Source organism: Prinia subflava, chromosome 1, assembly GCF_021018805.1.
Source record: "Prinia subflava isolate CZ2003 ecotype Zambia chromosome 1, Cam_Psub_1.2, whole genome shotgun sequence".
Lineage (NCBI taxonomy): Eukaryota > Metazoa > Chordata > Aves > Passeriformes > Cisticolidae > Prinia > Prinia subflava.
Window position 1 is genome coordinate 104,389,088 of NC_086247.1, and position 13,988 is coordinate 104,403,075.

Here is a 13,988-nt window from a genome sequence, read left to right on the forward strand (position 1 = left end):
AAGATACAGTAACAATACATATAGTATTCTGAAGGAGGCTATTACTCTGACCTACATGTATATGATTTTTCATATTCTTCATCCCATTCCTCAAACACTCTAGCAACTTCTTTGTTGGCTTGAATGTTTGTTTGTTTGTTTGTCTGTTTTTACTACAGCTGCAGTCTGACAGAAGTTTTCTTTGTGCTGTCCATAGCAATGTCCTCATATCTTTCCTGGCCTGACAGAGGTAAATCAAAGCTCTGTAAAGATATTTTCAAGTAGAGTGCACATTCCTCCTGCATGTATTGTCACTGAACTCCTTTTGGCATCATTTTACTCTTTCATCTAAATTTCTCTGCAAATCGCTATATTGAAGCTGAACTTGTTCAACTTAAACAACTTTGTCCCATTTGCGCACTTTGCACTTGACTGCTCAGTTCTTTCTCCAGAGCTACATTAACTTACAGTTAAAACAGATTAGCCTTTTTAGGCAGTATACAATTCCTATTTTTCCCCAGAGCCAAAAATATCCAGTTCAACGAACCAAGTAACATACTTTCTGGTGCTTGACCAGCCATGGGTAAAACAGCCCCAGAGTATAAAATTGAAGCTCTGAAGAACTTTTCTCTCTGGTGAAGCTTTCCAGTGAAGGTCAGATCTGGTGACTGCACAGCAATGGTGTGCTGATGTGCCCTCACAAGGTTCTTTCTGATAAATAGTTTAGAGACTTCCATACTAAGGACAGGTTTACTGGAGGAATGAAGCACAGCAAGCTGGAAGGGATGAAAAGTTTTCATTTCTTTCCCATCCTTATGCTGTGTTTTTATCACTGTACACAACTTTGATACTGAAGATATTCAGTCTACAGTTGATCTATTAATAGTCACAGCTCCAGTGCCCGCAGCAATTAATAGAGGATCTCACTGGACTAACTAGTGGTATTGCTTAGATAAAAAAGCAACGATCTCTTCTCCTACCCATCATCATTCCTTATTTCCAGAACACAGAGGTTGTATAAAAGACCCTGTACAACAACTTTGCCATGGACTTCTTACAGTTGTATAGTTTTCCTGGCTCGTCAGCCTGCAAGACATCTCAGCAACTGTCTTGGGAAAAAGATTTTTAGGGTTTAGATCACTGTCTTTTATCCTGAGACATTTCTGGGTTTTGTTTTGTTTTGGTTTGGGTTTTTTTGGGTTTTTTTTTTTTAATGACCAAAAGTACTTACAAACAAGTGTTCAAACATTTTTTCTGCTGGGAAAAAATATAATCAGAGAAAATGGTTGCTTTTCCTTGAAATTGTTTAAATATAATATTTTGTTATTAGTGGTAATTTTCTGTCCTTTAAATATTTTATTACTAAAAATACAGAAACATCAATGCTTACTTAAAAAATTGATAACTGCCACAAAATCTAATAATATGCTAAGGTTTGGAAACATTTTTTTCATAAAACAAAACTTTATCACCATCCAACATTGGAAATGGATTTGAAATACTCCTTCTGGGCAATTCCTATTTGGTCCCAGCATCAGTGACATCAGACATCCCCTCAAGGCCTCCATTTACATTCCTGCTTTAAATTACTCTCTACAGAGGCAATAATGTTTCGTGCAAGGAAAAGCTCATGGTGACATGTGGAGTCACCTGAGCTACCTCAGACACATTGAGGGACAATGCCAGTTCCCTGGTGAGCTTTCTCAACAAACTCTCTACCATACATGGGTTATCAGATCTAAGTGCATCTGTGCCCTTTTGAACACGCCTATTGTCTGTTCAGCCATGCATTGATACCTTAGACAGACACCTGGTTCCCAGGAGAAGTTTTGTTTGCTGAGCTTCTGGAAGGCTGGAGAATAACAAAGTCAGTGGGAACACTGACACCAACTCTAGCACTGTGTCCTCAGCCTGCAAGGCTCCTGAGGGCTCAGCACCCCACTACAGGCCAGGGGAAGAGGTGCCACAGTGATGTAATCCAGCAGGAAAGAGGAAGAGGAAATTGCGTCAAATCTGGGAAATCGTAACGTGAGACTGACGAAATACTTGTGTACCTGCAATATTAGCTGTAAAAAACTAACTCTTGGGGGAGAGTGGCAAATTTAGTTGTATGTCATGGTGCTTGAATTGTGGCCAGTGTTTTTCAGCAAATCTTAGTCAAGGTGGAAAACTTGCTTGACAAGCAGCATTCATGCTTCCCAGAAAGTGTTATGCTGTTGTCCTTACCCAGCAGAGCCGCTGGCGAGCCATCCTGTGGTGCAGCCAGCAAAAGAACAGTCCAGAACAGCCCTTTTCAGTTCTTCTGCAGTTGCTAAGCGAGCACTCAGGTCAACACAAGCTTTCTCAGCTTCAGCTAAATCCAGACCTTGAGAGTTGTTCTTGGACTCAAGTGCAAACACTTTCCCTGCAATACCAAGAAAGGACATGTCATCTATCACAGAAGCACTCAATACACATTCAACAGAAATATTGCAAATTATCACCAAATAAAGCCTTCATGCTTTTACTAGGTTTATTTTAATGATCCACCTTTCTTTTCAAAAGCCGAATTTAATCAAGACTGTAAGTACCCTTTTCTTTTAATTTTGTCCACCACCAGAAAAGAAAGAATGGCAAGCCACTAGTCATTCTTAACTCAGAGGAGAAGCTTGTCCTGCCTCTGTAAGTCTGTGCTTAAGATCTGGAGAGAGAAAGCCTGATACTCTCTCATATGCACATATAAAGTCAAAGTCACAGAGCACCTCCTGTAGGTACTAACCCCTGAATCCATTGCTAAACACTTTACAGTTATGCTAAAACAACTACATCTATAAAGTATGCACATGCCTAAAAGCCAGTATAGCAGCCCTGTCTTCCATGTCAGAAATAGATTTACACTTATTCGCCAAAATCAAAATTACATCATTCTATGACATCTCATAAATTCAGACTGCTTCATTATTATGCCTTTTTGGAAAGACAGACTTTTTTTTATTGATGGAAGGTGGTTTTTTTTTTTTTTTTTTTTTTTTTTTTTTTTTTTTTTTTTTTTTGAATGAGCATGAGAACATATTTAGCATAACATTTTTTATTTTCAGTTCAGTTTATTTTACTTTAATTTATCTAATACTGGGGAAGCTGAAAGGGTGAAAGTTAGAGGTTTTGGCAACAGGTCATTTGGGGTTTTGGCAATGGAGCTTGAGAAGTTACTGGGTTGGGGAATAAACATATTAGCTGGGTGCTCCAGAAAAAGAAATAAACAATGAGACAGTTTGCAGCTGACATTTAAGTTGCCATAACTATCTTTTTTTCTGATGTCAACATCCCTCAAAATACTTTCTAGATTTCAAAGGTACAGACTGAGACTGCTTGCAGTTGCAGGAAGAAAATTTTTAAGCACTTCTTATTCAGCAAATGCCTGGAAACACTTATTTATGTCTTATTTCCAGAGTGGATTAGTGGTAGTGATTATATGAATGCATAACTTGCAGCACATATCAAGTGTTCACTACATAGCCAGCTTCACACTCATAGGACATATTGACCAGTATTGGGAATCCTTCAGACTGATTCAGCCTGATTTTGTATTCACCACATACCGTTTCAAAAAATTGGTAAATCTGATTCTAATCCTAAAAACAAGGGACTTACACAGGGTAGGTCTGCCCCCAACAGCTTTCTGTTCTTACCTGTGCACAATTAAACCCACTAGAAGAATCACAGTCCTTACATCAAAAAATGTAAAGTTTCCCTCAAGCAAACCTGTCATTTGTGTTCACATTAGCTAGCAAGGGGAGATGAGTCCCAATAAAGACACCTTCTTTGGTGGGAATTCTACATGTGCACAGCAAGAAGTTATCCTGACTTGGGAAAATGGCAATTTAAATAAGCAGGACAAGCAGCTACGAGAAGGAACAGAAATTCAGAGCACCCAGAGTGATTTTCCCAAGGCAGTTGAAGTAGCTGACCAAGGAATGCAACCAGAAGCACAGGTCAGTGTGACAGTCACTACATTGCATCATCTTTGGATTCTCCACTGTAATCAATACCATTAACTGTAATTAGAACAGGGGGGTTTTACACTAAGCAGTGAAAGCAGCAAGTCTCTACATCCCTGAGTACACAAACATCAGGATTCTTTGCAACATGTCCCAAATAATGCACATGACACAAATGTAGCTCCTGTTTCCAAAGCCTGGACAGACACAGTGAAGTGTGCATGGCCTAGGGGGAGAGACAGAATAAACAGAGAGATGATGGTTTTGAACAGCCATCCTTAAGTTGCAAAACAACTTTTGCTCCTAAGGAAAACAGGGATTAAGTGTAATGCTTTATAAGGTTTTGTCCCAAAAGCTTATCCACATTCTACACTTCACTATTTGACTGTCAGGATTGAGGTGCATCATCAAAGACACATGGGGCAAGTTTGCATAACATCTGACTTAAATAATGAATTTTATTTTGACTTGGCATAACCCTTATTTTCTAGCTATTAGCATTTCAGTTAGAAGCCTTAAGGAAAGGAAAATCATCAAGCTTTGAGTTCCATGTAGATACAATTAATTAATGATTTAGTTGTTTTACCAGTAAGCAAGAGTTACATTTTTAAACAAGTTTAGCCTATCCAAGACAGAGGCTGAGACAGCTTCCCTTGACTACTCTGATGTTGTTTGCTAGTACTTAAGATACTCTAACTTTTTATTAGAACCTATGAAGATGCTGTCAAAATAGAGTCTTGTTCTTCAAAAAGATATCTAAGGCGATCAAATTTTGTAAACAAGTTAATTAAAAGGTGGGTGAGGAAAAACTTACTGGTTGGGAAGTTACAGTAGACTGCTTTATAGGAAATTCTGATTAGCCAGAATTTGGTTAGAAGTGGGTAAAGAAGGCCAACCTGTTCACCAGACCTGTGAATTTTCTTCAAAGTTTTAGAAGCTCTGTGGCTATCTGTCCAGTTTTCAAGATGTGCCCTCTGTTTTTTTCTAATTTCTTACTTAGAAAATATAATAGTGAGTAAGATTCACTTATCGGATGTTTGACCAATAGAATATCTGGATCCTCAATATCCTGAGATGTGTGACATCACTGAGGGGCATTGACAGGGAAAAAATGAGGAGGAGACATGCTAGCATGGTAACAGGAAAAACACAAAAGCACATGAAAACAGGAAGTCCCCTTAAACAAAAAAGACTGCAACATTGAATTCTGCACCTTACAGTGTCATGGCTAACATACTCAAGATATTGATGAGTTGAATTTTTCTCACTTTAATCTCAAAAGTAGTATTATTTTCAGTTTAAGGGAATCCAAGGGTCCTGGCTAATTATTTGTAGCATTTTTATCAGTCCTACTTGTAATGAAATGTTTCTTTAAAAAGGATTGTCTCACATACTTGATGGCATAGCAGTCTTTCTTTTTTATATTGGGGTGGTTAAAATCTGTCTTATCTCTGAGACAGTATCAAGAGGTGTGTTGTCACTCTCTTTTAAATATGAGACTGTCGTGTATTTCCATAAGACACAGGATGAAGGATCATGTTGATATGAAGAGTGTAGTATGCCTTTGGTTGTGGTACCTTTGAGCAGCCACCGTGTCCCTCTCAACTCTGTCACCTCACGTCTGCCCTTTAACTTTTGTTTCCCCTAACCCTTAAACCTCCATGGTGGGGAGGAGGGCTGGGGGGGGAGTGGAAATTTGTTACCAAAACTTTACACAATTTTCTGAAGCTTTTCTAAATCAATCAAGTCTCTCAGGGTTGCTGTTCCCTGAGATTCTCCTCAGGGTTGCTGTTCCCCGACTTAATAAGGTTTTTCGTCTTCTCTTTGCCCTAAGTGTTTCACGCTGGAGCCAGAGACGACAAGCTGAGTCTGCCAGTGCACATTTCCAAGGTTGTTTGTTCTTCATTATCTCAGTTCTTTCTCAGCTCTGCAAGGCATCCCCAGCAGAGCAGGACACGCGGCAGGACTGGGCGGATCAGAGAGCCCCGCACCTTATGTACAGTACCCCTGACCCAACCACCGTCCACAATGTACTTTTTATTTACAAAATTGTACCAATGCCTACTACCTATGCTAACATGTCATTTCTACTCTAAACCAATCTCTAAAATCCAACTCAGCAAAAGATGGGGGATGAGAACAAGAACAAGGAGCACTGGGGCCACTCCCCAATTCCTCCATCTTGTCTCTTCAACCCCATATACTAAAAATCTTAGATTCTACATTTACATCCTATGATAAACTAACTGCAACTTATTTTGAATTCTCTCAGCTTGTGATTCTTCATACAATGTGGGCATTCACTCCCATGGCCAGGGATCAGAGGCAGTGTCCTCCTGGGCTCTGTGTGAGGCTGGTTGACCCCCTTGTACAGATCCCAGACCCCCCTGTCCGGTCTCCAAACCCTCCAGGGTGGCCAGAGGGATGTTCTGGACTCCGACACAAGTCCCTTTGATTTAAAGATCAAGCTAAAAATCCATGCAAAGTAGTATTTCTCAGGACGCTTACTGAACGTGTTGAGTTTAGCAGGTTCAGAATGAAAAAGATCCTTGTCACAGTAATGTTCTTTTAGATTCCCATTTGAAACAAGCGATAAAGCTTTTAAGTTCAATGATGAGGCATAAATAAAAAGACATCATTCTTCCAGCTGCTATTTGTCAGTGGGATGCACAGTTCACATGAAAAATTCATGCTTGAAACAAAAGAGATTGTCTCTTTAATAACTAGCCTATATTAAATTGCTAGCCTCTCCCATTATCTGATCACTATTATGACAGAATATTGACTATCTTTTTATATATTGATAATGTTTTCATTATTCTTTTGCTATAGATTAATATCGTTTTATTTCAGAGTATGTATTCTGATTGAAAACATACTCCCAGCCATATAGATCTCAGGGCTTCTAGGAATCATTTTTATCACTTTGTTCAATTCCTGCCCAACTAGACTATAGATTTCCCCTCGTAATTCCACCACCACATCCAAAATTTCATGGTTGAACTAGAGCATGTCTTTTCAACGTGCATCCAGTCATGATTCAATGCCTCGAAGTAAAGGAGAACTTACAGCACACTTTATAGTAATCTGTTCCAATGGTTCATTACTCTCACTCTACCTTATTTCCAGCTCCAAATTTTGCTGAACAGAGCTTCTAACAACTGATCCTCATAATACTTTCAAGATTTCAGAGATATCTACAATCAGATATATGGAAGTATAGAAAAGGAGTTCTTCAAAAATAAAACCAGTCCAAAAGCTGTTCCTTCATATTTTATGGAAGATCAGTGGGTTTAACAGAATTCTATTGGTTATCAAGAAAAGGGTTTGGCTGATTTATTCTTTTACATTAACAGATACAACAAGAAATTCTTCTGAGGTGCATAGGCACAGCTCAAAGTCCATTGAAATGACTTCAAATTTCTCATGTCTTCAGCAGGGTTTGCATTATGCTTGAAGAAGGAACATAAAACTGCGTAGTCAAAAATACTTTAAAGTAAGACTGTCCCTCAAAAATAATACAAAATAAAAGCACTCCAAAAGGCATGCCCAGTGTGCTGACCCCACAACATGACACTTCTTATTTCAAAGAATAAAAACGAATCCATTTCAACAAAACAAATTTGGTGAAAGATGTGCAAATGTGGAGTCCAATACATTTTTACTTGAATGTTAAAAATTTTGAATTGAGGTAAAAGAGAGCAGAGGAAGGGAAGGTCACCTCCATACTTTGAGAGAAATATAGTTTTCATTTCTATGGATGCATGTAACAATGTAACTTGATTGTAAGTGTAAAGGTGGAAGATCCACTAACTCTACAATTGCAGACAGAGATTTGGCTAATTACCAGTTCTACTTAGTGTTCACAAATGTGGAGTTTATTTCTGTGAGAAACAACAGTGAATGATGTCTTAATCAATTCAAAAAATATTACATCATCAGAAAAATAGCAAAATCGAGATGTCACCTTTGAGTTCCCCGTCAACTAAACTCAGCTTGAGCTTAAATTTTGATTTTACTGGACACTTTAGGATCAAAAAGTTGGGATTGGTCACGCAAGAATGTGTGTTATTTTGCAAGCAGGAGAATGAAATGTGTAGGCACCTGCTACTGAAGTGTGAGTGTCTAGAGAGTGCAGAAGAGAAAAACATACATTTTTTCCTTTACCTTAAAACAAGGATGCAAAACTAATACTCTAGTAGGGGATTTTTCCTACTTTGGATGTCATCTGTTTCTAGTTAGAGGTGTGTGTCAGATCCTCACCTATTTGTGCCCAGCTTCCTGAACTCTGGATCCTTTCACTTGCAACCTCTGCAGTCATTATGTGTGGTCACTGCTGATGACTGGCTTGACCAATAGGGCTTCACATAATCCAAATTTAGCCAACAGGCCAGCCCTAGTTTGGCACAATTACAGCTTTGAAATCAGCACATTTTTCATTTCAGGAGTGTCTCAGTATGGTACATGAATTGCCATCACCCTCTCGTGACACACTCTGTCTCAGAGCATGTACTCTGCAGAAGAACTGTGGTTCATACGTGAAGCTATTTTAGGAGCCATGAAAAGACAAAAGAGGGAGGCAGAAAAAGTGGAGGCATCTCCTGTGCAGGATTCAGTGCAAATGGAAAACTATTTAAACCCCCTGAATTTGCACTGATACAACTGAGAACTGCCACAATAACCCATATTATTCTCCAGTAACTGCACTGGCAGTGGCACACCATGGTACCTCAGACCATGAACAAGCCCTTGGGAAGCCTTTTGTCCATCTGACCTGGACCTGGACAGCTTTGAGCAAGCACATTTCAACTGGGAAAAAAAAAGCTGTAAAGCAAAACAAAGCTGTATTTTATTTCTACATTTGCCTGAGTATTTCTGCAGCCTATTTGTGCTACAGCAATATGTGCGGTGGTAAATAATGGTCAAAAGAGATCAATTAAGTTCTGAAGCTTTACACCTTCACCAGACCTCGACGGCTGTCAGTTTTATTGCCTGCTCTCTGTCATTATTTTTGTGTGAGATAATAAAGTGAAAGTCTTCCTTAGGGAAATATATTGCAACCAGTTCCAGAGGTTTGACTGTAACAGGGGCCAGACTGAATTTCACAGGTTTTTCACGAGACATATTTGAAATCCCTTTAGCAGTTTGCAACACAGTCAGATACCTTCAGTTAAAAATAACAAATACACAAACACGTATGTGTCACTCAGAACGGTCCATTGGCACTTAAGTGACATTTGCATGTATTAGAAACTAGGACAATTATATTTTCACGCACAACTTAAAAAATCAGTTGGTTTCCCGACTGGATCAGGCCAGAATCTGCTAGAAAAGAGAGTATTAATCCTGTTTCATGATCTCAGATCTTTTTAAATACATAGCAGTAAATGTTAAGCTGACATACAGTGTTTTCCTCTGTTTTAATCCAGACTGTTTTTAGGACAGTGTTACAGTTGTTTGCTTGACTATTTATATCAGGAGAACCCACTGAAGATCAAGTTAATAGCAGACTTACACATCTTTCACAATGCTGATTAGAATTTAAATAAAATTGCAAACCATGGTATTATAATAATGCTTGTAAAGCATTATTATAGTAAAGTACTTCAGATATTCGGCACCCTATATCTGCATGCAGATATTCTTTCATTCTATAAATATTTTACCACCTGTGAAGTAAATTTGACAAACTGTTGAATGACAAAATCCATCATGACCTCTGGCTTTAAAATTATCTCCAACTTTCTTTTTCCTTTCTCCTTTAGAAGATGCCCATTTAGGAATCAAGAAGTTAATTTAGTTAATTTTATGGAAATAATAAAAATTGGAATGTGTCCCTAAAAAAACAAGGGGATCTTCAGGTGAAGCATTCTCAGCAAGGAAAATTATTATTCCTGCCCTGTGTCCTTAAGTTCTGTGAAGAGTCCTTTTTCATGGATATTCTTTCCCCCCCTCTTCTCATTTCAAAGGCATTTTGCTAGGGAAGGAGTACACCCTAAAACCTGAATCACAGTTCTGCCTACTGCAACATAGTACAGTTGTCTGACACTTCCTCTATGCTTAATGAAATTTAAATTCTCTTAAACTTTACAAAAATGAAAATTAAAAAGGAAATGATTCTCTTCAACTTTACAAGACAGGGTTCTGTTGTATAAATGGTATACATTTATACATTCTACTTGAAGCAGTAGAAACATACAGGCAAGAATAATTTTATCCCTTTCCTTTGCCTTACTTTGTCATCAACTGAAAGAAGTTTAAGTTAATCAGGAAAAATACTCTGAGAACAAACAAGAAGAGGTTTTTATTGCCTTATAATGTTGAAGTTCTGTTCTCTGGAATGATGCGGCAAATAGCAATGGTAAAGGATTAGGGTACTGAAATAAAAAAATCCTGAGATTGGGCATGAATCTATTGCAGCTGTGAAAGCGGAAAAATGTGACCATTCAGCATTGCTGTCCCAGGAAAAGACACAGTTGTTTGAAAAGTAAGTTGTGTTTTGGTTAAGACAAGTTGGCCATCATTATCACTAGCTGAATCATTAAAAGAGCATTAGGCTACTGGAAACTTTCAAGGGATGCAGCTATTCAGGATCACCATCAGTGAGTAGAAAGTCCCATTTCAGACTAACTGGTAGCTGGTGCTTCAGCCAAATCTGAGTCCTGATCACATCCCTCAGCAGTGAAGCGTGGATGAAGCTCACGTGCAGAAAGGTGAGCAGTCATTTCCAGTGTCTGTGGCACTGAACAGAAGAGGTTATCAAAGTCTTTCACTTCTTGGATTCCCTTCCTCAAGTATCTGCCTGTATAAAGTGACAGATCTGAAGTGGGGAGATGGGAAAGATCTTTGGAGAAAAGGTACTTTGAATTTTAAGGAGAGGTCTCCTAAAATATAGCTGAGTTTTCTTGATTGTGTTCTGGCTTTGTTTCGTTACTCTTATTTTCTCTGGAAAAGTTCACTATCCTGTCATTTTGTTGTAATAAAATAATCTTAGCCTTCTGGGATCTTATTTCCTTTCTCTGCTTAACCCCAGAATATTTGTAAAGTCTCAAAAAGCTCTGAATCAGAAGTTTCCTAAGGCAAACTGGGGCGTGTATTTTAGCTTCTTATTAAAACAACAACAAAAAAATTGGTTTGAGGGTTTTTTTTTTTTTTTTTTTTTTTTTTTTTTTTTTTTTTTTTTTTTGTTAAATAACACATTTCAACATACAGCTCTCGTTCCAGCCATAGCAACCCAGCCCAAACTGAATGGGAGACTCACCATCAGCCTGAACACAGATGATCTGAAGTATGAAGAAGACAGATCCCACGCCCTGGAGAAAGGTGAGAGAGAATCTCTGAGAGCCTGGAGCCATTGCCCTGCTTGCCAAGCCCTCAGCTGCAGGAGGTTGGCTGCCGGGGCTTTTTCTCTCTCCTCCTCTGCACTTTCGTAGCGGGGTCTGCGGTGATGATTTCAAGGAGCACTTTCCCTCGGCAGGATCCTGCGTCTTGAGTTTGCACTGAAGGCGGGAGGGGTGGAAAAAGAGGGAGGGAGAGAGGAATCCTTGGCTTGGCTAGTGTGAAGGGGAGGGGAAGGTGGGGGGGAGATGTCCAGCCAGCTGGGGCTGGGGAGAGGCTTTATCCAGCCCGGTCTGCAGGGCAGCACACACAGAGAACCGGTGTGAAAAGTCACATTGTGCTGCCGGTAAACACCTAATGGATCACGGTGGAAGAAATGCAAAAGCCGGGAGGGAGAGAGAAGGAGGGGAAAGGACAAGCGAGGAGCAGCAGTACGCCCTGTCTGAGAGGAGAAGGGCAGTACACAGCTGGTGCGGGCACACGGTGAGTTTGTGGGCTCAGCCGTGCATCTCCAGAGGGATGGCTGCAGGCGCGGGAGCCCGCTCCTCTCCACAACACCAAATCAGCCAGCAGTGCCTTGCTGAGGTCAGTGGCTGCTGCAGCAGAGGGATGGTGCCCAGGTGAGGGGTGAGAAGTGCCAAAAGCCATGGAACCCTGGCGACCAAGCCTCCCTGAAGAACAGCTCTGGGATAGATTAATCCTGCTGTTTCAGATTCCAGCTTCGGGACGGGCATGAGGAACTGAAGGTTGAAGTGGGGGGTCCCTCAGCTGGTCTCTGTCAGCACTCCTGGTGCAGATGAATGGTCTTGGTCAGGTTTGAACACTCTGAAAGCAGCTGATGGAGTTTCCAGTTCCCACTAGCACTTATAGAACTGACATCTGCCCCTCATTCTCATTCGTCTTATATTTGTCCCAACAGAAGTCAAAAGAAACCCCCTCAATGAGAGGAAACGTACTAGTGGTGATGCCAGGATTTATTTAGCTAAATATATAAACGGAATAGTTTCGTGTTGCTGTTGGAACTCAGCAGGGCTCAGAAATGTTGTTTTCATATTCCCATCCTATTTTGCTTTTATTTCAACTTCTTAAATTTTTTTCCCTTAGAAATTTGAAGCTGGGCAGAAATGTTCAGTTTGGCAAGAAACTATGAGCCACCAGGAGCAGAAATAAGCAGCTGACCCTTCTCACTGCCAGAAGCCCTGGTGTCCTACAAGGCAAGGTGCTGGTGGGCAGCTACAAGCATGGTCTGAGAATTATGAACTTGTGCAGTGTTGGTTTTGGTCTCACAAAAATTACTCAAGCTCGGGAGCTTGAGTATAAGGAATCCAAGGAGGCAAGTAACACCATCGTAGTAGAAGTTTTTAAAATATCTACATTTAATGAATTTGGGAAGATGGTGCTCCGATCCTGTTGACTTTAAAAGAATTGTAGCATTCTTCCTCTTCTGTATACCTGTAACTGGCATATAAATGTCCATGCTGAAAACTTGCAGATCAGTTTTAGGTAGCTTTGAATTTTCTGTTTATCCAGAGAATAGGAAGGGAAGCAGGGGGTTTTTTGCATTGCCTTGCCAGCTTAACTCGTAAGGATTGCCTGCAAAATTAGAAGGATGGGAAGTTTCTTTTCCACTCTATCCTTAACATAGGATGGTTGGCATAACACAACTACAAAAGTGCATTTCATTTCAACAGAAACTCCATGGTCTGTATAACAGGAATGAACACACAACATGACAGAAAGGGAAACAGAAAATTGCAACATGCACTGAGTTTATGTTTCTTTTACTAGCAATGTAGATAATGGCATAAAATGCAGTTTTAATCCTCTGATACACCAATAGTTCTACCCCTATTTTAAAAAGTAGTGGACACTTCTTGTGAGACAGCAAAGAGATTCCATGAAACTGAGTAAGTAATTACAGCAAGACTCACAGACACTAAAGAGACCTAACATGACCACAGCAATAGCTCCAGGTTTCCTGACACTTGTCATAGGGATGATGACTTTGCTGGCCCTTTGCTGTCCTCATGAGTTTGGCCAAAGCAGGTGGAGGAAAGGGCAGTATCTAAAATTCCTATGGTCTGTTGGGTTAGTTTTGCTGTAATTGGCTCATTTCCTTGTGTGGATATATGTAAAGGCATGCTGCCACTCTGGCTCCTGTCTTGGAAAATCTCAGCTTTTATTCTTGAGTAGAACATCTTACTGATTTTAAAGAATTACCACAAGACCACAAGATCTGTTCCTTTCTGAAGGCAGGAACAGTTCATAGAATGACTTGGCTTCTTCCTGCCATCCCATCTCAACTGCAAAGTAAGTCTGTAATTGTGGAAAGGTAAGGATATTTACCAGTTTTTAATTCCTGGAAGGTAAGGATTTCACTGCCAAACAGTTGTCCTTCCAGTCTTATATTTCTATCAGCAAAAAGTCCTGGTCTTAGTGTATTTTGGAAGATTTTTATAAAGCTCAGCAGAGAAGATTTTATACGTAGAAGATATGCATGGTTTTGCATCAAAATCAACAATAATCATGAAAAAATCCTGCTTTTAGAGTCAAATCCCTCTTGGAACCCAAATCTCAAAATGAGATGTGGAAGTTAAGATGCTTGGAAACAGATATAAACTTTTGTTCAGAATCTCTGGCATTCATGGCACTATAATAACACATCAGTCAGACTATTCAGTGTATAAAATACAA

General features: G+C 39.7%; 1 protein-coding gene across 1 annotated transcript in view; it reads right to left on the reverse strand.

Moving 5' to 3' along the window:
• SUSD5 (sushi domain containing 5) overlaps positions 1-13,541 on the reverse strand; it is a 42,404-nt gene extending 28,863 nt beyond the window's left edge. Inside the window, exons 1-2 of the mRNA XM_063405950.1 lie at positions 11,218-13,541; positions 2,206-2,383 (exon numbers count right to left, since the gene is read on the reverse strand). Of these exons, the coding sequence (XP_063262020.1) occupies positions 2,206-2,383; positions 11,218-11,311 (272 nt within the window). The 5' untranslated portion in view covers positions 11,312-13,541. The remainder of the gene's footprint in view (positions 1-2,205; positions 2,384-11,217) is intronic.
• Between the last annotated feature and the right edge of the window lie 447 nt (positions 13,542-13,988).